This window comes from Micromys minutus (genome assembly GCF_963924665.1).
Source record: "Micromys minutus genome assembly, chromosome: 26".
Lineage (NCBI taxonomy): Eukaryota > Metazoa > Chordata > Mammalia > Rodentia > Muridae > Micromys > Micromys minutus.
The window spans coordinates 36500828-36524486 of NC_137961.1; the positions used below are offsets into that span (position 1 = coordinate 36500828).

Below are 23659 nucleotides of genomic sequence, written 5' to 3' on the forward strand. Positions count from 1 at the left end.
TCATGCAATGAGCCCCAAACTACAAAGCATACCAGCTGTGTGGATTTGGATTCTAACTCTAAGAAAGCCAAGAAGATCCTAACAAACATTTCCCCAGTTCTCCCAAGCAAGTGGGATGTATTCCACTAGTCCACAAAACCACACACCATGAGACCATGAGTGACCCCTCTCCATTTCAGTCAGTTTGTTTCTTTACCAGAGATATAGCTGATGGAGATTCAGGAGGCAATACCATGGACACTGTATAGTATTCAAAGACAGTGTAAGACTCACACTGCAAACTTTCTCAGCTCAGGAGGGATGGGACAAAACAATTTTTAAAAAGAATCAAAAGATGAGCGATCAAATCTCTAAGCCCACCATGCACTTACCGACACACGTTGGAAATATGTCTTCATTGTTTATCTGGACTTCAATCCAATCCATAAGCAGGTTCATGTACTGGGGAGCGGGCAGTGCCGTTGGTTTCTTATACTTGAGGTCATCCTGCCACCGATACTCGTATTTGGGGCCTCCTGACATGACAGGGCAGGTCCGCTCCGTGCAGAACTCACAGATGGTGCCGTAGATGAGGTTGATGCGATTGAAAAAGTCCACCACGTGCACAGCCACCCAGTCATTCTGGTCCTCGCCGCTGGGTAGCTGCACGGCTGCCCTCAGGTCCACGCCTGAGTTCAGGGATGCCTGGGCCCGTTTATGCAGCTCAAACCTCTGTGTGCCAGGTTCAAACTTCCTCTTGGGCCGGAAGGTCTTGTCCTTGTTGAACACTTGCTTCAGGGCTATGGACATGGTCTCCTCTTTGGCTTCCTTCCTTTTGCAGGAAGCAAAAAGGCACTTGGGACTTTTCAGTGAGAGATCACAGCCCAGCAGGGTTTTCCACTGCCAGCCCTCAGGCCCCAGGGTTGCAGCCTGTAGTTTTACCCTGTGTGTTCTAAATGGCTCCTTCCATAGTCCTCTTGAATGATCTCCAAGGGAACTTCATGTTCCTTCCTAAAGGCAGAAAAGAAACGGGGACGTGTGAATGCTCACACTGCATTTATAAATAGAGGCGGAGGCTTAATTTCCACCTTGTATTAATGGCTGTGCTTGGACCCTATGGGTCTAAGTATATGAATGTGAAGGGTAAGCTATTGCCCTATGGCCTGCATTGGTATTCTGAATTACGTAAATGACTAAGAAAAAGAGATTCTACCCCAGATCTCTGTTCCATTTTATATACATGTTCCCCAAGAACAGCCAAGAAGAGTGGGTTGAGGTGAAGGCCACCCTGTGCCTTGACACCGGGAGGAGGTGACAAGTCCACTCAGGCCAAACCAGAGAGCAGAGTGATCAGCCGAGGCAGACCAGCCACCACAGGATCTGTCAGACGGTTGGAGTATGAGCTGTCTGAACTGTTTTATTCACACCCAGAAGGGGCTCTCCACCCCTGCATGGTGAACATACCTCGGAGAAGTCATTAACACTGGAGTATGTTCCCAAATTTGCCTTTTCAAAAATTTTTAATTAGCATGCACAGTATTAGATTTCATCATGACATTTTCAGACAAAATTTGTTTCTGTTTGTTTTTCCTGAGATGTATAGTTCCCTCTACAGACTTTGCTCTTTTCTTCACACAACCATGTGCCTCTTTTGCCCTTCCACAGCCTGGTGCTCTCATCCCTCTCTAGTTCTTCTCCCAAAAGCCTGCCCCTAGAGCTCTGGGAAACATCTCTTTTCTCCTTCTCATGTGGCATTAAACATACACTCCCTGCTCCCACAGAACAAACAATGTGGAGAAGGCCACAGGACAGCCTGCCTGAGACCGTTTTGAACTCTCAACTGTGTAGATATCAACACCAGAGTCTCTCACGCTAGGGTGTGGACACGTACAATCTCTTTTCAAAGGAAAACCTTCTTGCCTGGGCTATAAGCTCAACTGTGGAAAACTTGCTTAGAATGCATGAGACTGTACGTTCAACCCCAGTGCATAGAAAGGGGGGGCCAGGGAGGGAGGGAAGAAGGGAGGGGGTAAGGATAGAGGGAGGGAAAGAAGGAAGGAGGAAGATGGGAGGAAGATTCCTGGAAGACTTAATTTGCCTGATAAGAGCCAGAAGAAACTAAAAGCTTTAAAAGCTCATTCCCCAAACAAATGCATGGGTGGGAAGTTGGGAAGGTAGAGAGGGAACGGTGAGTCTTTTCTTTTTCTTCACTCCCTCAGCAACAGTCCCTTGGTGCAACCCCCTTTTTTTATCAAAGAAGACTGGCTGCTGCTCCTCTGATCACAAGTGTCCCATCAGCTCTCATGGCCCTCAGGTCACCCTCTTCCCCAGTTCCGTGACTCAGTGCCTCTGATTCTGCTGCTTCTGGGGCCCATAGTGTCCACTCTTAAGGACAGAACTGCTGTGTTCTCATGGACACCACCAACAGATCTGACATCCAGCTGAAAACCCAAGAGTCACAACTTTCTAATCAAATCCCCCAAAGTTTCACGTGATTGGCCACAAACATGTCAAAAAAATAAATAACCAAACCTTGCTAGAATTTGGGGGATTTCTTTCCTCTTTATTCCAGTGATATTTAAGTAACAGATTTCAAGGTTTCAGTCTCTTTAACTGGAAGGATATTTATCCCAAACTTTAAAAGTCAGGGTGTGGCCAAGTGTGTGAGCACCCTGCCAGTGCTTCCAAGGTAAGGGCTCGAGTCTACCTCCCTGCTCTGGTCTCTCCCTGACACTTCTGGTCCTTAGCCTATCTTCTGTGGGAGGCACAAGCACCGTAGTTACAAAGACACTCAGTGCTAGCTGGATTAAACAATCGGCCAGAAGTCAGAAAGTTGACACATGGGGACTTTAATCCACATTTCTCTGTCCCTAACACACGTGTGACGTTTTGCACTGCAGCTGTTTTACGGTCCTATAGACATTTTCGTGCCCATTTCGAGGAGCTCCATCAAGACTCAAAAGGGAGTCCAGAGCATGTGGTCCTGTCAGTTTCCCCTGACAGGAATGCTGGTCTCCTGGCACCTAATCCACATTAGCACACATGCCGTATGTCTCTGTTGCTGTGACATTTTCATCTGCAGGGGAGTTACTCTGTGGAGTGTGCTTGTTGGCCAGTGAATTTGCTACATAAAGACCAGGCAATTGGGATGGATGGGTAAAAGATCCCTCACACCTCCAAATATTAAATGTTCCTTCTATGTGTTTTTCCAGATGTCACGGCTATGTTACTGTAGAGACCGAAAGGAGTTTTAAATAAAAAGGCGTATGGTGGCTGCATGTGGCCTTCCTTTCTAAACACTATGGACGTTGAGACCCTGCCCACAGTGTATTCTCTCATCCACTTCAATGGTTACAGCTCACCAGGCTTCTGATCACAGATATCTGGGAAGCTGAGCCCACGGACCAGCATGTATAACTTAACAAGTTCCTGTCTGGATTTTTTAAAAACCAAATAAAAGGCTGGACTTGCAACTCAGTGGCAGGGCACTTTCCCAGCCTGAATAAAACCCTGGGTTCAATCTCCAGTGCTCTTCTAAAAAGCAGACCAGACTAGCATAGTCCTTATCACATGTTAACACAGAGACCTGAGGGGATGCTTAAATACAGGTAGTGCTTCAAGTCTGCACTTCAGCCAAGCTCCAAATGATGTCAGATCTACTGGTCTGCAAACACGGGTGACATGGTACATCGCATATGAAGAAGCTTTACCCCAGATGTAGGATATCTCAATTTGTGCTTCCTCCACATCTCGGGAGAAAACACCCGAAGTCAGAGGTAGAAGGGATGCCTGACTGGCTGAGTAAAGGGATGACAACATCCCCTTGTTCCTGTGGTTTTGTCAACAGTCTGAAGTTGAGTGTGTGTTGGGAAGAACACAGAAGAGTCCAGCCAGCTTCAACTCAACTTTGTGGCTTGAGCTGCTGCTTGCCAGGCAGCTATGTGGAGGTGGGAGTTTGGAGGTGAGGGAGGGGGAGGGGTTGAGGGAAGTTCTGATCTGGATGGATCCAGATAGCAGGGCACCTTCAGGCCTCAGGGAAAACTATTGTGTGGTGCCATGGGAAGAGTGGCTACCGTCACTGCAGCCACATGCCAGGAGTTTCTTGGGCTAATAATGACATAGTGGTTACTATCTGCCCTTGTCTAGTGTCCAGAAAGAAAGAACAAGTCATACGTTTGAGGCCCTGGATAGAAATGCTGACAATTCTGTTATGAATAGCACCCACTGTAATTCCGTTTCTCAATAAATAGTTGAAACCAACTGCTTATTTAATTTTTAAAAAGCACTTACTAAGGCTTGTTTGAATATTTTAGATTTGGGGTGCATAATTAATTAAAAATTGGCCACTGTCTATGAAGACCTCACAATTTGGTGTTCAGTTTTTGGTCAGTCTGAACTTTTGCTTTTCCTACCCCAAAGCCTAACGGAGTAACGTGGACACAGATGTCATTCCTTCAGTGTGTCGCCTGAGTTAGGAAGAAACAAAAGCACCCAGGTCTTTGGAAAGAGAAAAATGGAATTCCAAATAAACAGCATAAAACTGACAGCAGCTCCATGTGTTCTCCATATTTTCTGCTTAATAGATCAACTTTAGCAATAAACCAAGCGCACAATGAAACGACGTGGAGAAAACTGGGCGGGGCTGTGAGGCAATGTTGACCAGGTTGCTAGGCAACACTGGCAAGGGAAGTTCTTATTTTTCTTTTCCTATTGATGTCTTCTGCCTCATTAGTTGAAAAATCAGAGTCCTTGCCAGGGATAAAGAAAGAAATGAAACAACTTTCCCACTGACTCCTAGGAATGCGTCTTCTCTGGCAGCGACCATGTCTTGGAGGCCATCTTGGTGAGGCAGAAGGGTGACAGCAAGAGGGAGGTACAAGGCGGATTAATGTTAACAGTCGGAAGTGTGGGGTGGCAGAGGGTGTCTCTGGACAGAGTCACTACAGAAAAGCCACAAGAAAAATGCCTCCCAGCACCCCAAACACGGAGGAGGTACACTCTGCTCACTGCCTTTGCTGGACTCTGAGAAGCCGGGCCGGTGATGGGCGCGGGGCTGACCTCACTGAAGGTATGTTGAATGCACACTTAAGGACATGAATGAAGGACAGTTGGCACTAAACAAGAGCCACAAAGTTAAACCCAACTGCAGCTCCAATTTGAGTCATCTAGAGATTGATCCTCGGCCTTGGAATGCTCACAGCCTGGGAATGAATGCGGTGAGGAGACCAGGTACTTGGGGTGTCCCGTAGCTGCATGCCAGGCTCCTGCAGGGACAAGACACCCGTCCACTTACCTTTCTAAAGGCTCCTCTCTTCCAGTCTTGGAACTGAAGAACAAGTCTGGTGTCTTCCTACCAGCATATCTTTCCCACTTTGGCTGGAATGGTTTATAGAATTTTCCCTCTTACACTGTCAGTACTGAGTAACTTAGTTTTAAGAGGGTGTGTGTGTGTGTGTGTGTGTGTGTGTGTGTGTGTGTGTGTGTTGTCAACCAGCAAATCTCAGAGATCTTCCAATTCCATTTCCCATATAATCATATCTGTTTTTGATTTGGGTGTCTTAATTGTTTTTCTGTTTTATGATAAGATAGCACGACCTTGTAGAAGAACATGTTAATCTGGGGTTTACAGACTCAGAGGGTCTATTGCAGGAGGCAGGCAGGCATGGTGCTGGAGCACTACCTGAGAGCTCACATGATGAGACAGAACAAGGCAGGGGAGGGGGTGGCAGAAGTCTGGGTGGGGAGGGGGTGGGAAAAGTCTGGGTGGGGAGGGGGGGCAGAAGTCTAGGTGGTGAGGGGGTGGCAGAAGTCTGGGTGGGGAGGGGGTGTGGAAGGGGTGGCAGAAGTCTGGGTGGGGAGGGGGTGGGAAAAGTCTAGGTGGGGAGGGGGGGCAGAAGTCTAGGTGGTGAGGGGGTGGCAGAATCTTTTGAAACTTCAAAGCTTGCTGTTAGTGACACTCTTACTCTAAGAACTACACCTTCTGATCTTTCCCAAACAGTTCTACAAACTGGGCATCAAGTATATCAACAATTCAAACATACAAACTTATGAAGGCCATTTACATTCAAACCACCACAGTGGGTTCGGGGATTGGAACTCGGGTCCTCATACTTGCCCAGCAAGTACCCTTACATCCTGAGCCATAGTGAACCGCGCCCCAGCCCTGTGCACTTATAGAATTGACGTCATCCGATGTTCGCCGTCTCTCCTCTATAGGACGTGCGCACTGGTTCCTTTCTATCAGCCTTCATGCATCCTGCATTTCTGAACCCCTCATACAGTACCATCGACTTGGAGAAGTAGCTTCCTACCCCACCCCCACCCCAGCACACCTTCTCAACTCAGAGCCGCTTCAGCCACGAGTTTTGTAAGATTAGGTGAGAATAACACCACTGCCTCGCTGTAATCTTCAAAGACACGCAGTTCAGAAGCCAGCATTTCTAAACACGGATGAAATCAGAAAGAGCAGTGCAGCCTTACGTAAGCTTGCCCCAGGACCCGCATCCTCCATCGCCCAGAGCTCTTCATTGGCCACTCTTAATTCCTACTCCCTGACGTGCTCTCTGTCTGTTTAGTTAGACACCAGGACGGATACGCTAGCAGGAAAGTGTGAGTTCCTTGAAAACGAGACCATCACATGCCACCCTCGATGTTGCAGCAACAGCAACCACAGGAGCGATCAGTGAAGAGCAGGCAGCTCATAAGAAACCCACAGCGATCAGATGAGTCATGTTTCCCAGACTCAGAAACAGCCGATCAGATGAGGACCCAGCGCTGAGACAGAGAAGGGGTGGGAGCGCTCTACATCTCAAAGTCCGCAGACGGAAGACGGAAATGGACCTACACCGGTTTCTTAAACAAAGGTCTCTGGGATGCCAGGGTGGGATCAGGATTTCCAGGAATGAGGCAGATGCAGAATCTTGGCCCAACCTCAGATAGGCTTGATCCAGCCAATCCACTTTTAAGAATAAGTGGCTAAAAAAAAAAAAAAAAAAAAAAAAAAAAAAAAAAAAAAAAAATCACTGCAGAAGCCCAGCTGGCCAATTGGAATTTACAAAAGACATTCTGATGATTTTACTTTAGTCATCTATTTTGTTGTTGAGACGAGGTCTCCTTATGGAGCTCTTGCTGGCCTCAAACTCAGAGATCTACCTGTCTCTCTCTCTCTCCCAAGTGCTGATATTAAAGGAGAGCACCCCCATGTCCAGTGCAGATCAACTTTATTTATATTTAATTAATGTCTATGGGTGTTTTTGTCTACATATTTGTCTGCACACCACAAAATGGTTATAAGTAGTTATGAGCCAACTCACAGGTGCTAGGAATTGAACTCAGGACCTATGAAGGAGCAGATAGTGTCCTAAACTGCTGAGCCATCTCTCCTACCCTATTGACATTGTAAAGAAAAGGGGAAAAGACTAAAGTTTCAAGTTTATAAAACCTGATATTTGTGTGCGGACCAAACGCTCAGGCCATTTGCCACTGGGAACAGCAGAGATCTAGGGACACAAGCCTGGCGAAACTGCACTGTGAGTGGCATGGGCCCAGAGAAGGCTAGGCCCAGGGCATGGAAGGTGCAGTACTCCAGTTGGTTCCGGGAAGCAGGAACTCTGCCTTAGGGACTCGGTTTTCACCCAGAAAGCCCTTGTGTGCTGATGAAATGCTCAAGCCATTTGCCACCTGGAACAGCAGAAATCCAGGGACACAGGGCCTGGTACACGGGAGAGACAGGAACCAATCACTAACAACAAGAAAATGTATAATCACAGACAACAAGGTGGTAAGAGGAAAGCAAATTCCTAGACAGATACCAGATACTAAAGTTAAACTAGGATCAGGTAAACCATCTAAATAATCCCATGACACCTAAAGAACTAGAAGCAGTCATCAAAAGCCTCCCAACCAAAACAAGCCCAGGTCCAGATGGGTTCAGTGCAGAATTCTATCAGACATTCATGACGACCTAATACCAATACTCTCTAAACTATTCCACAAAATAGAATCAGATGGAAACTACCTAACTCATTCTTTGAGATCACAATAACCCTCGTTCTTAAACCACACAAAGACACTACAAGGAAAGAGAACTTCAGACCAATCTCACTTATGAACATTGACACAAACAAGAACACATTAAAATGATCATTCACCATGATCAAGTAGGCTTCATCCCTGGAATGCAGGGATGGTTTAATATATGGAAATCCATCAACATATTCCACCATATAAACAAACTCAAAGAAAAAAACCACATGGTCATCTCACTAGATGCTCAGAAAGCATTTGACAGAATTCAACACCCCTTCATGTTTAAAGTCTTGGAAAGAACAGGAATCCAAGGCCCATAACTAAACATAATAAAAGCAATATACAGCAAACCAATAGCCAATATCAAACTTAACAGTGAGAAACTTGAAGCAATCCCACTAAAATCAGGGACTAGACAAGGCTGCCCATTCTCCCCCTACCTATTCAACACAGTACTGGAAGTCCTGGCCAGAGCAATTAGAAAGCAAAAGGAAATCAAAGGGATACAAATTGGAAAGGAAGAAGTAAAAACATCACTGTTAGCTGATGACATGATAATGTATGTAAGTGACCCCAAAAATTCCACCAGAGAACTTCTACAGCTGATAAATAAGTTCAGCAAAATAGCTGGATATAAAATTAACTCAAACAAATCAGTACCTTCCTCTACTCAAAGGACAAACATGTGGAGAAAGAAATTAGGGAAAAGATACCCTTCACAATAGTCCCAAACAATATGAAATACCTTGGTGTGACTCTAACTAAGCAAGTGAAGGACCTGTATGACAAGAACTTCAAATCTCTGAAGAAGGAAATGGAGGAAGATCTCAGAAGATGGAAAGATCTCTAATGCTCATGGTTTGGAAGGATCAACATTGTAAAAATGGTCATCTTACCAAAAGCAATCTACAGATTCAATGCAATCCCCATCAAACTTCCAAGCTAATTCTTCATAGAGTTGGAAAGAGCAATGTGCAATTTCATCTGGAATAACAAAAACCCTAGAATAGTAAAATCCATTCTCAGCAACAAGAAAACATCTGTGGGAATCACCATCCCTGACCTCAAGCTATATTACAAGGCAATTGTGCTGAAAACTGCATGGTACTGGTACAGAAATAGGCACATGGGTCAACGGAATAGAATAGAAGATCCAGAAATGAGCCCTCACACATATGGTCAGTTGATTTTTGATAAAGAATCTGTAAACATTCAATGAAAAAAGGACAGCCTCTTCAACAAATGGTGTTGGTCCAACTGGCACTCAGCATGCAGAAGAATAAAAATAGACCCTTTCTTATCTCCTTGTACAATGCTCAAGTGCATGTGGATCAAAAATCTCCACATTAAACCAGATACACTGAAACTATTAGAAGAGAAAGTAGGGAAAACCTTAGAACACATAGGCAGTGGGAAAAATTTTCTAAACAGAACACCAATGGCTTGTGCTCTGAGGTCAAATATCAAGAAATGGGACTTAATGAGATTGCAAAGTTTCTGTAAGGCTAAGGACACTGTCAAGAAAACAAAATGGCAGCCAACAGAGTGGGAAAAGATCTTTACCAGCTCAACATCAGACAGAGGGCTAATATCCAAGATATACAAAGAACTCAAGAAGTTAGACACCAGAGAATCAAACAATCCTATTAAAAATGGGGTACAGAGCTAAACAAAAATTTCTCAATTGAGAAATATCGAATGGCTGAGAAGCATCTAAAGAAGGGTTGGACATCCTTAGTCATCAGGGAAATGCAAATCAAATCAACCCTGAGAGTCCACCTCACACCAGTCACAATGACTAAGATTAAAAATTCAGATGACAGCAGATGCTGGTGAGGTCGTGGAGAAAGAGGAACACTTCCATTGTTGGTGGGGTTATAAACTAGTACAACCACTCTGGAAATCAGTCTGGCGGTTCCTCAGAAAACTGGACATAGTACTACCTGAAAACCCAGTTATTACACTTCTGGGCATATACCCCAGAGATGCTCCAACATACAATTAAGACACATGTACCACAATGTTCATAGCAGCCCTATTTATAATAGCCAGAAGCTGGAAAGAACCCAGAAGTACTTCAGAGGATGAATGGATAAAAAATTGTGGTATATCTACACAGTTATTAGAAACAATGACTTTATGAAATTCCTAAAATAATGGATGCATCTAGAAAATATCATCCTGAGTGAGGAAACCCAATCACAGAAGAACAGACATAATTTGCAGTCACTGATAATTTGATACTAACCCCAGAAAGATAGAGGGATGTTCAGAAAGAAATCTGAACACCCCAGAAAAAAGAAAGAAAGAAAGCCTCAGTCCTTCTTAGGAAAAAAATTCAATGTATAGCCACCTCTTAGAGTGTGGTACACCTGGACCTCAAATCATTAATAATCCAAGAGCTAAGATAAGATAAGAGTTTTGTGGCAGTTTTTGGTATTCACAGATCATTATGCTTAATCTATACCCAACAAGAAATCTGTTTCCATGTTATGTTATGTCCTACTTCATGCTTATGGTAACTAGTCAGATTTCAATACATGCTATCAAACCTCTAAAAGAATTAAGTACTGACAAAAATATTCATATAATGTTATGCCAAAATGCCTTTAAAAATCTGTATATATATTCCTCTTTAAAAAAAAAATAAAGTGGTAAGAAAAAAAAAATAAATAAAATCTGATATATTATTTCCATAGCTTTCAATTTTCAGGAAATTTGTTACTCTGTGGCTTTACAAAAACATGTGTTAAAACACAGTATCTGTGTTAGGCATGGTAGGAGGAAGTCAGACGGTGGTGATAGAGAAGATCAGGGATGTGCTGGCTGGAGTGAAAAAGTTAGGTGTGTACATTTATGTCAGCATTTCTGCACTGTGAATTACAGCCATATGGCAGGTAGTGCAAACACCCGGAATCTCCTGCAGGTAACGAGACAGAGATCATTTTCGACTGCCATTTCTCTCGTGGTCTTTGAAACAGGGACAGAACCATTTTTGGAGAAGTATTGCTTTAAAGCAAAAATGTCCAAACCCAAGGAAGTCAGTTCCCGTAACTGTCAGCAGACATGTTTACCCTTAGCCATCCTAAGTGAATCTCAGTCTCAGAGGCTGGAAAAGTTTTAATCCTGGCTTGAGGGGAGCTGATGTGTGACATCTGGAGCCTCTGAAAGAGATCTTAGAAGGGGAGTAGAGAAGCTAAAATGGACTGAAAGACTGGAAATTGGGAAATTCATTTTCAAAAGAGCACAGTGTTCAGCTCAGAGGGGCAGAGAGCTCTCACAGGCAAAGCTGCCAGGCAGCCTAAGCCATTGCTTCTGCAGGTTGGTGGGCGAGGTCAAGATGTGTTCATGTGTCCAACCTGTGGTTCATGTGGCATCCCAGTATAGGACATTGTAGATAACAACGAAGTACCAATATGTCAAAGGGGTTAACACTCTTGGTAATTCATTTAGCACATAGTAGGAGCTTTTAAATGCTTTTAAAATGCTTACTATCATCCTGACATCATTTGACTCATATCATGATGCACATTTAAATGCAAAGTATGATTTCTAAGGAATCAAACAGACCAGGTGTCTTAGGACACTGAAAATTCTCTTCGACTGGATTAAGTAACAGTAAGTAACAGGCTCAGACAGCGTTGAATGAGGACTTAATGGTTATTTTAATTGTCAAAATCCAATGCATAGTCCTTGCTTCACACTTAAGAAATCATTAGTCCTATTTTATACTTAAAATGATAAGACATAATATGCAAACCATAATATGCAAACTTGTCCCACAAGTCAAGTGTAGTGGCACACCTTTAATTCCAGCCCTAGAGAGGAGAAACAGGCAGATCTCTGTGAGTACAGTTTGTCCTACACAAAAAGTTCCAGGCAAGCCAGGGCCACCCACTGAAACACTGTCTTAAAAAGAAGCAAACAAAGGAGCAGACGACATCAACAACAAGAAGCAACCTGTCTTTGCTCAACAAGACTGATGAGCCTTTCAAAAGCAGAGAGCAGAGGAGTTCACCCCTGCTGGAGTCACGGAAGGAGAGAAACGCAGAGCCCGACATGCTGCCCCATGATGCGCAGAAAGAGTGGTCCTCAACATCACTGATCTTGAGTCAGCTGGCCACATCTTTAGACAAGGCATCTTTGACAAGCCCATGTTTTGTCTTCTTTAAAAATAAAGATGGCTGTTCTTCAAGGTGTTGTGAACATTAAATGTTACTATCCATGGGTCCTTAAATCAACAGAGGAAAGTTTATGGCAGGAACAATTCTGGTTTTAGTGGGAAACACTTTAGACCTAACACCTTGGGGTGATATAAGCCACAGATGTTTTGGTGAAATGTAGGAGAGAAGCAGAGAGGCAACAGGAACCCAGAAAGTAGAAGAGAGAAATCAAATTCTTCCTTCTCTCTTGATTTCGGTGGGCTTTTAATGATCAAGTCAAAGAAGATACTATTAATCTCAGCAATATTACCTCCATATTCCCTGACATTTAAAATACATTTATGGGACTAGAGATGTGGTCTAGGAGCTAAGAGCACACACAGCTCTTGCAGAGGACCTGGGTTTAGTTGCGAACACACAAAGTGGGCATCTCACACTCGCTTATACCTCATCTGGGGGATCTGACACTCTGGCTGGTGGGCTACCTGTGGTGCATATAAACTCACATAGGCACACAGGCATCCACACAAGTGTAAAAAAAAAAACACAAGTTTATGCTATTGTTGTGAGGCGTTTCATTGTCTGTGACAAGATCTGGTACACATGGTGTATTTTACGAATTTGGGCAGAGCAGGGCAAATGATATTTCTCCCGCCTTCCCACGGATTGTCCAAAACACTTTACCGATTTCAGTCTTTTCCCACGCTAAACTTTAAGATGATCTACACTATACATGACCAGTAAGCACAGCCTGCTGCAATCTCCTGTTTTAGCAAGAACAACCAACTCCCTACACTCTTTACAAAGTTCCCTGTTAGCAGAAAAGAGACTCTGCTGGAGAAAGAAGGCCCAGCCTCAGAAGCTGGAGCGAATGGACTAGCGAGCACCGTAGTCTCTTAGATGTCGGCAGGGAGGAAGCGAAGACTTCCTCCTGAAAGGAGGTCCGCATGAAAAGGAGACTAATAATTAATGTGCCATCTGCGCTAGCCTCCTGAACATGCCCACGACAAGTAAAACAAGAAGTCTGAAGGAAAACTGAGCCCAGCCTGTAACTGCCAAGCCTGTGACAACCACAAAGGCTGGGGTAAGGGGTGGGGAGGTCAACCCTGCTTTTGGAGCCCCAGAGGTGTGGGCCTGAACCCATACTTTGTGTGCGGACCAGACACTCTCCAAGGTGAACTGGTTACACGAGGCACCAATACTGGCATCACAGTGTGTTTGGGGGACAAAGGAGGTAAAGTAAGTAAAGACAGGGGAGAGGTATTCCACCCATTGACCTAGATGTCTCACATTACCAAGCTTCAGGCTTCGAGACGTGTAGGAACCCCAGACATCATCCCCTGTAAGATTCAGCATCTCAGCCTCAAATGCACAAAACCATGGACTGTCTGTAGAGTGTCATTTGCTCACTTGAAGTTTTATGAAGATTTTTCTCCTAAGCCCACTAATAGACCATTTCTCTCCTAATGCTGCTTCCTGGGAAGAAGACTTTGCTAGTTGCTAACTAGGAAGTTAATAAACTGGGCACACACAGCTGACTCGGACTTCCTTTTCTTCCTCTGAAGAAGTGTCTATCTTCAGTTATTTCCTGCTGCCCAATTCCCCAACCCCTGATCAGAAGACGTCACTTTCTCTACCACGGCAGGGAGATTGAGATTTGAGATTTGGCTGCAGTGACGAACAGGACCAAGCAAGCCTTCCGGGTTACTGTCTGTCATCAAAGCAAGCCAAGGGAGGAACTGGAGGCAGAAACCGAAGCGGACAGGCAGGGATGCTGCTCACCAGCTTGCTTCCTCCGGCTTGCATGGCTACCTCCCCGACACAACCCAGGACCACAGTCCCAGGGTGGGCACTGACCATGGCAATCAGCAGTTAAGGAAGTGCCCCTGACAAACCAGTCTGATGTAGGCAGTCCCTCAGTGGGGCTCCTTCCTTTCCAGGTGTGTCAAGTTGGAAACTGATGAGAACTGACATTTCCATAGAAATAAAGTTGAGGGCAAGTGAGTCGTTGCACGCCTGTGACACTGAGGTGGTTGACGCAGGTGATCAAGAGTTCAAGGTCAGCCTGGGGTACACAGTGAGAACCTATCTACAAAAAAAAAAAAAAAAAAAAAAAAGGAAAAAAAAATGGATATATTTGAGTTCTCAGTCTTTATAAGGCTGGAGGTCTGCTTTTGTTGTAGTTTAAATATATTTACCATCTGTTTTCCTTACCAACTGCCTCGAAGCCGGGTAGAGGAAACAGCAAATGTTTACGGGAGCCCTGCTGGAGACTCAGTAGTAGCCGTGCAGCCTGTCTGGGCCACACAAAGTTAGCTGTGTGGGGGAGACTTTCAGCACAGACGTGTGACAAAACCCAAGGAGGACCTTACATCACGTTGTCATCTGTGGGGGCACCGAGGCTGGGCATTGGGAAGCACAGTTTTCTCACTGGTTTTCCTTGATGAGAAAACCTAGTCACAGGATGCACTGATCACGGATCCTTCCTGCAGTGAGCCTGGTGGGCGGAAACCCCCAGAACAGAGTACATTTCATTCCTGAGTCACCTCCGCGTCTCACAGGCCCCTTGCTCTTGCAGGTGGCCTCCACCCAGCAACCGGATACCAGAAGGAACTGTTCTCAGTCTCCACGGGGACTGGGGAACCTCCCAGCCATCCAGGTATGGCTGTCCCTTTGCTCCAGTCACTGGGAAAGTAGGAAGGGGGCGGAGAAAGGAGAGACGGCTGGTGAATGTCGCATGTACCAGGCCTGCACCTCTGAGGCTGATACACGCATGGCTCACTCATGATATCACACTGCTGTGCTCTTCACTTCCTGTGGCCTATCCCTCACTAGATGATCTCAGCACAAGTATTTCACACAGGACAGCACACACAGAACTCTGGAACCCTTGTGACTAATCTGTTTATCCAAATGATCACCAACCAAATACCAGGCAGATAGACAGTTCTTTCTCCCACCAACAGAACCACGCGCCTGTAATCATGATTCCCAATCTACAAATGAAATCTGTTCAGAAAGCAGATACCGCTTTCAAAAACCACCAGGGCTACTGGACGTGCTGTTTCTCAGGTCACTGTAAACACATATTTTCGTGTTTCGACACTCGGTCAGAAGTCTGGGCTAATGCTCAGCTCTAAGACTTGAAAAGTACAGGACGAGGGTTGGGAGATGGCTCGTCTGGTGACAGCGCTGGCTCTGCAAGCATGAGGATCTGAGTTCGGATCCCTAAGGCCATGTGAAAGCCAGACATGCTCACGCACACTGGGAGCTCCGTCACTGGGGCTCAGTGGCTAAGCAGCCTATTGGGAAGGGAAACAAAACAAGCAACAGGGAACTTCTGCAGGTTCATAAAGAGCCCCTGACTCGGGGAAACAAGGCAAAAATAGTCATAGACCCCCTCAGGCCTCTCTGCAGATGTGCACCCCCTATACACACACACAAACATGAACACAAATACACACACACCCAAGAATGCATACATATACACACACATGCATACACAACATGTGCACACAAACACACACACAAACACACACACACACACACATACACACCACCACCAACAACAAACATACATACGACAAGCCCTTTTTATAGAGATTTACGTAGTGTTGCCCGAGACCTGGCGAGTTTTTCTCCTAATGTAAGAAGGAAATAGAGCACAGTCGTTTCCATTACTTTCCTTCTGTCCCCACCATGTCCATGACGCTAAACAGGATCCTGATGTTGGTTTTTCTCGAGCTCTGACCCTGGCATCCACGAGCTGTCAGTAAAATTGTTACTGATAAGATTTTATAGCAGACAGGACTCTTGAAAATTTGTTTAATTCAATCTACCTGTTTGTTTAAAATCAGAACAAACACCTAATGCCCAGACGAGAGAAATTTTAAAGGCCAGCAGTTATGACAGACCTCGGGCTGAGAATTTAACCTCTGCTTCATTCGGTGTTCCCTGGGCATATGAGCCTCTTAAACACTTAATGGGGTGGCGTGGGGGTGGGGCAGTGATGAGTAACTACCATTCAAAACTGCCCAAAATAGCTTTTCTTTTAGGTAAGAAGGTAATCACTTAAGTGGCTGGCTGGCTGACTGGCTGATTGGTTGATTGATTGATTGATTGATTGATTGACTTGTGGATTTTTTAAAAATCTATGGTAGTCTTTAAGCCTTTTAAAGCAACATAGCCGGCTGGAGAGATGGATGACTCGGCGGTTAAGAGCGCTGACTGCTCTTCCCGAGGTCCTGAGTTTAATTCCCAGCAACCACATGGTGGCTCACGACCATCTGTAATGAGATCCGATGCCCCCTTCTGGTGTCCGAAATGGACACCATGTACTACTAAACATAAAATAAATAAATCTTTAAAAAAATAAAATAAAGCAACGTAGCTTTAATGTAGTCATACGGAGCCCACCATGATATAAAAAGATACAGAAGCACAGAGAACCCAGCCTGTGCCAACTCAGACCTTCAAGAACCAGGAAGGTTGAGTGTCAGTTAGATAGCCCACAAGCCCACCTCATCTGGCCTCCAAGGCTGGGAGTGTCTGCCCCCCACAAACGACTTGTCTTTGTTGTCTGGTGAGGGAACCCTTCTTGCCTGGCCTTTGCCCACAGAACTGCAGTCAGTGCCCTTCCTCCACACCAGGCAGTTCAGCCCACTCCCTCCATGCCTAAATCCTCAGTAACCAGAGCTCCCCGGTGGCCGTCCAGCCCCACCCACTCCAGCGATCTCTGCCACACCCTGCCTCTCACATACGTAACACACACCTTCACTCTCTCTGGACCCCTCCAGTTAAGGCTTTGTTCCTGCTGATCTTTTGATTGCTAACTTTTACCTGTCCCACCCCTGCTCCTCTGAAAAGTTTTACATTTTGAATTTTGACTCTGTTCTTGAGTTGCACTTTTCCCCTAAGTCCTGCCTCCCATTTCTCTTGAACTCTTTCTCCTCTGCCTCTGAGGGCTCTGGTGGAAACCGTGGCTAATGAATTGAAAATATCCTGAACAAGTTTTCCACTGATAAACAAGTTCCCTTGAATTTCCTTTCTGGACCCTGAAAACAAACAAACAAACAAACAAAAAAAAAAAAAAAAAAAAAAAAAAAAAAAAAAAAAAACCCACAGAGCTCTCCTGAGGTCTTTCCCTCTCATTTCTGAATGTATTAACTGGAATACTTCTAGTATGCAAGAACTCTTGAGTTAGGGGCCTGATACGCCAGGCCTAGGCCAACACTCAGACACCCAGGAGAACGGCAGGTGAGAAATGTCATCTGAGGATCTGAAATTCCAAGACAAAGACTGACAGGCAAAAGTTTTGGAGAGTGGGAGGGCTAATCTGAACCAGGTTGAAAAGGGAGTATGGGGGGGGAGGGGAGTGGGGGTATGTCAGTTACATCACCCACGGAGGAGGCAGTCCTTCTGTGGACTCTGCATTTGCTGGTCCTTAATTCCTACAGGCTGGATGCTGTTTTGTGTGCCTAAAGGCAGCATGCTGGGATTTGAGACCCACAGCTGCTAGCCCTTGATCTTATTACATCACAGCATTAATCTTGGCCTTCCTTCCTCTTGGAGATGGAGATAAGTTACCTATCGCAGTGCCTTATGAGAGTTAAATAAATCATCACAACCAAAAAAAAACTTGCACACACCCGGGCACACCGTCAGTATGGTACAGGTTGAATTCTCGTCACTAATGTGATACTTCCTAAAATGCCTATTCCTTCTAGGAGGAGGGTACCTAAAAGGCAGATAGGCTTCCCTTTTCTCCTTCTCATATAGCACTCTGGGGCAATTACTCCATGACTTCAGTGTCGCTCAGTCAAGATGGTAAGTGACGGGGCCACAGCTGGTCTGACACACAATAGGCACTCAGCAAGCCTCAGTAATCTTAGAAAAAGGCGACCCCTTGTTCCTCCGCTGAGAGGAGGAACAGCAGTTTCCCTGTTAGGCCTTACTGGCTGGTGCCAGCCAACCAGTGATCCATGAGGGCGGGAGCACAGGCTAGGAGGCTGCCATGGTGACAGGAGGGAAGCTCTCGGATGGTTTGTGTTTGCTGTACATTAATGCTTCTTTAAGACCAGGGATCCACACCCCCCACAGCAGTGCTGGCAAAATTCACCCCGGGTCAAAGCATGCATTTAAAATACGAAACCTCTTCATTCTGGTTTTCTTATGTAACCACGGTGTATAAACGTGCCAAAGAATGTTAAAAATAAATCAAAGAGGAAAATGCCTCACAGTTTCTACATGGATGTTGGGAAAGTTCGCTTCCCAAATTCGAGGTGGGTGTGAGGTTTCTCACAGTCTAGGGAGATTGGTTTTGTTTTTTTTCCTTTATTCCTTGGGTGTTTTATTTGTTTTTCCCACACCGTTTTTCAGTGCCTAGTCAGGATGCCACCACTCTCCTGAAAAACAATAATGTCAACAGAAGGAAAGAAAGTTCTCAGAAGTCTCCAGAGGCTGCAGGAACTCTGCCAAGAGAAGCGTCTGCCTCGAGATAGCCGTGGAAAACAACCGCTCTGGCAGGCACCAGACTCAGCCAAACCCTGCAGCGAGGACTCACTTTATTTTGGGACCAATAGAGAATCCAATAAGTCACATGTATTGGCTTCTTTTTCATTTAAAATTCTACGTTCACTAATATGTGGTGATGAGGGCACTTTTGCTAGGGTGCTCCTGGGTCTTCTCAGAAGCAGGAGGTGAGAAACACGGCAGTCCCAGGAGAGCTCCCTGTGCAGAGCAAGGAGCTAAGGCAAGAATTAGACAATAGTTCTTACTTCCTGTCCTCTCCTCTCTTCTTTCCCCTGTCTCCTCTTCTTCCCTAACCTTCTCTCTCTCCCTCTCTCCCCTTTCCCTCCCTCTCCTCTCCTCCTTCTCCTCTCTTTCTCTCTCTCTCTCTCTCTCTCTCTCTCTCTCTCTCTGTCTCTCTCTCTCTGTCTCTCTGTCTCTCTCTCTGTCTCTCCCCTCTCTCTCTCTCTCTCTCTCTCTCTCTCTCTCTCTCTCTTTCTCCCTCCCTCTCTCATCTCAAACTGTAGCCAGGCTGGCCTGGAACTTAATCGTGATCTGCCTACCTTCCTCTACCTTTCATGTGCTGGGATTAAAGATATGTGCCACCATACCTGGCCTCCGATTCTCTTTAAATGACATTTAGTTCTTTAGAAAAACAAATTTGAAAAGATGACACAGATTTCCATCAAAATTCTGATGGCCCAATAATTTTTTGTACCAATTTCAGTCAATAAACAAAATCGAAGACCCAATATAGGCAAAAGCTGAAGGGTACAGAAGGCCAGAAAGAAAAACAAGACTTGCATTAGAAAAAAAAGAAGAGGTGTCTAGAAGCCTCGTTGGCACATCTCAGATGCAGACCTTTATAGTCCCAAACAAGATACCAGGCACTTGCAAACATTCGTATTTTAAATCCAATAGCTAGCCCAGAGGCTGCAGACTGTCAGATTCTAATTGACGATCCAATGAGCTACTCCCTAGTTGATCTCTTCCAATATACCCTATCTCAGAGTGGCTTCCAGAAAAACACAACTGACAGACTCGGGCAGCACAACCAAAGAGCTTTGAAGGGTTTCTACACTTGGCTTCTCGTTTACTTCAGAGAATACAATCCACCAGACATAGCTTGCTGTCTGAATAAAGAGCTGTCTGGTGTTTTTCATCTAGCAGAGTAAACTTATGAACGTACGGACAACCTGCCCTGGAGCCTGAGAGAGGCAATTGGGGGAAGAGAAAGGTCATCTTGGGACACAGAGTGTAGAAAGCCACACTCTCCGGACACAACTTACAGGTTATAGACAGGGAAGAGGCAAGGCACTAGAGTGGCTGCCTTTCTTCCTTTCCTTCCTTCCTTCCTTCCTTCCTTCCTTCCTTCCTTCCTTCCTTCCTTCCTTCCTCCCTCCCTCCCTCCCTCCCTCCCTCCCTCCCTCTCTCTTTCCCTCCCTCCCTCCCTCCCTTCCTTCTTTCCTTCCTTCCTTCCTTTCCTCCCTCCTTCTTTCCTTCCTTAATGAAATTTCACTATGTAGCGCAGGCTGGCCTGGAACTTGCTATGTAGACTAGGCTGGTCCTACATAGTCCGAGGAGCTTTGAACTCATAGATATCTACCCACTGGGCTTAAGGTGTTTACTACCGTGACCAGCCCAGGTTGCTTTCTAAGCAGTTACCAGCAGAGATAAAATGGACACCTAGGTCCCTAAACTCAGCCTTATCAAAAGAACCACGTGGCCTTTTGACTTGCAATGCCCGATATGTGAAGTGGAAAGCAAGGCAGAATTTGTGGCAAACTGTGGCTCCCTTCTTCCCTAATGTTACCCTTTCACAGGGACAGTTGGTAAAGTCCCTGTGCAGAGGGTCCCTCAACTTGATCAGAAGCCATTAAATGTCCTCAGCTCCACAACTTGCAGGCAATAGGAAGGAGAAAGAAGGCAGCTTATAATTCATGTGGGAAACTTTTAAGATAGACAAAGCCCTCAGTTGGGGCAGATAATCTAGTAGCCACAGTAAATTATGCCTCTTGAATTTGACATACAAAACTCCTAAGCCCCAGTGTGGTCGTATTTGGAGTGACCTTCCAGAAGTGGTTGTGTGATAAGACCTTCACCTCCATAAGTGAGACTAGTTCCCTTATAGAAGGGACTCCAGGGAGGCACCTCTTGTCCCTAAGAAGGTCCACATGAGAACAAGGCTACCCTACTCTCGGAAGTGTGAAAATTAAATTTCCGTTGCTTATAAGACTTATGGTATTAGCCATAGCAGACTGAACTAAGACCCATAGGCATTTGGGGTGGTAATTACCCGCTTTTCAGTCTAGGATTAGGATGTGTCTAGCTTCATGAAGCTGCCTCAAATTGTGTGGGAAGATGATAAAGGAGTTCTTGCAATAATTTGAATTCCCTCCAACCATTATGGGGTAAACAGAAGAGGGTCCTTTTTCTAAAAATTAGTCTTGTGACATTAGAGGAAACAAACGTACTTTCCGCTCTCAGAAGCCCTGGAGCATCGAAGATTTAGAAAAGATGATTCAAGTGGTGTTTCCCTTGACGTCACTGGCCCACCTGACTATTCAGATTGTGATTTTTTTTTTAATCCCTCTCAATAAATCTAACCCAAGGCCACTGAACAAGTAAAGACTCTGATTTTCTTTGAATGGCACAGCCCAGGTCATCATGACCTGGCTAGTTACCAGGTTGTCAGGAATGGTGTTTACTGGTTGATCCTTTGTATCATAAGACATGTAGCTTTTTATTTCCCATTCTAGGACATTTTGGAAGAATAAAGAAAAAGAAGGAAGTAGAAATTGTTGTGACAAAATTCATCAAAGGCTCTTTCAAGATCTCTCTTTCTAAGAGAAGGGGAAAAACATCCAATCAAAATGAACGGGAAGTCCAGACTGAGGCTTTTGTAAAGAAGGCTGATATATATGAGCTCTTCCTCTTAAGACTCAGTCTCATGGGTCTCATGGATCTTAGAGTCTCAGGCCCTCAGACCCGCTCCGTATAACAGCTGAGGATGACCTTGAACTCCTGATCTTCCTGCCTCTGCTTCCTAAGTGCTCAGATTAGAAACAAGGGCTACCATGCCATCCAGATGAACTCTTATGTGCATGTGTGCACAAGGTAACACTTATGCATCCAGGTGTGTGTGGCAGCCAAAGAACAATGGGGTGCCCTCCTCAATTGCTTCTCTACCTCATTGTTTGAGGCAGGGTCTCTCGCCAAACTTGGAACACATCATTTCTGCTAGACCAGGTGGGCTGGGAGCCTCTGAGAGCTGACTGTCTTTGCCCCCTGCTCCCGCCCAGTGCTGGTATTACAGGTATGCATAGCCAGGCCCAACTTTTATGTAGGCGCTGGGGATTTGAACTCAGGTCCTTATTCCTACCTGTACAGCAGATGCTTTATCCTCAAAGCCAAGTCTGAGGCCTTCTAAAGTTTTTGTTTTTTTTCCTCAGCAAACCTACCTATGGAAAACAAGTATACAGGCTATCGCTGTGGGCAGGTTTCTAAAACAGAACGCCATGATCCCAGCCTCTAGCAACCATACTTTGGTATAATCCTCCCTGCTTACTGAGTCTGGGTCTAGCAACTTCCTTCTAATCACTGGAGTACGGTAAGATGAAGCCCTTCGATGTGGCTTCTGTTTTGTTCACATACTTTCCACTCTTTCTTGTTTACTTTGGAAACAAAATAGCTGTCAAGTGGTGGCTCTACCAAGAAGCTCACATCACAAAGGACTGAGGTAGCTTCCAGTTAATCGGCAGTGAGGAATGGAGTCCTGAGACCAAAAGTCCACTAGGGGCTGCAGCCTGCTGGCAACCACTGGCAAAGTCAGAAGCAGCTCTTCCCAGTGGATGCTTCTCCTAAACAACCCTAAACCCAAGGACAGTTAAGTTGCACTCTCAAGCTTTACCCACAGCAACTGAGATAATTGGTGTCACGGCAAGCCACCAGGCTGGAGAGGTTCTGTTTAGCCGCAGCAATAGATAAACACACAGCTGACAGCCACACACAGAGCGGGACAACTCAGTCCGTCCAGAGGGAGCTAGTTTCAGAGTGGTACAACCACTCAAGAAATAGCCCTTAGGATACAACGAGGTTAACATGTCTGATGCCAAAAGAAGCCCATGAAAACTGGTGTGTGTGTGTGTGTGTGTGTGTGTGTGTGTGTGTGTGTGTGTGCACAGATAAAACAATATGCTACTTCTAAAACATTCTATTTCTGTGTACTCCTCACCTCAGTCCTGGCTCAAAAAAGAATTCTGGTTGATCCATACTAACATATATGTGTAGAGAAATGCACACACAAATCCACTCCTGACTGTTCTCCTTCAGAGTGCTTATCCAGTCCTTCCGTAATTATACGGTCTACGTTCTAACTGACGTCACGTCTCATGCTTCATGCCACCTACACAGGAACTACTCTCATATAGACCAGTACTCTCCTTACTGATTCCACAGACCAGACGGCCTCTCTGCATCTGCTTCTCCTCTACAATTTATTTCCAGATTAGGGTGCTTTAGAAGTCTAAGTGAAATCAGGACACTGTCCTCTCCAATGCTTGAAACGTTCCCCACCAGACTTAGAATAAAAGGCAGAGTCACTGTATTAACTTGTGAGGCCTGGTATCTAGACCTGTCCCCTGACACCTCTCCTGCCGCTGTGGTTTTCCCTTTATTGACCTGCTTTGGCTTCACAGCCCTCTTTGATGTTTCCACAGCTCACAAAATCTGTTCTCACTTCGGCCTCTGTTAGTCTGCTAGGACTGCTATAACAGCATCAAAAGGCAGTTGGCTTTTAGGATGGAGATGCATTGTTTCGTTTATGGAAATCTGAAATCCATGTTGTTGGCAAGACTGTGCTCTCTCATGGTGCCAGGGAATGGCTGACCCGAGCCTCTGTCCTTGCTTATGTGGTTTTCTGGCATCTCCAGCGCTCCTTGGCTTGTTGGCTCCTTGTCTCATCTGTGCTCTGACCTTCACCT

General features: G+C 45.3%; 1 protein-coding gene across 1 annotated transcript in view; it reads right to left on the reverse strand.

Moving 5' to 3' along the window:
- The window catches only part of MOB3B (MOB kinase activator 3B), a 174376-nt gene that overhangs the window by 103378 nt on the left and 47339 nt on the right, over window positions 1–23659 (reverse strand). Inside the window, exon 2 of the mRNA XM_080938518.1 lies at window positions 372–990. Coding sequence (XP_080794644.1) covers window positions 372–789 — 418 coding nt within the window. The 5' untranslated portion in view covers window positions 790–990. The remainder of the gene's footprint in view (window positions 1–371; window positions 991–23659) is intronic.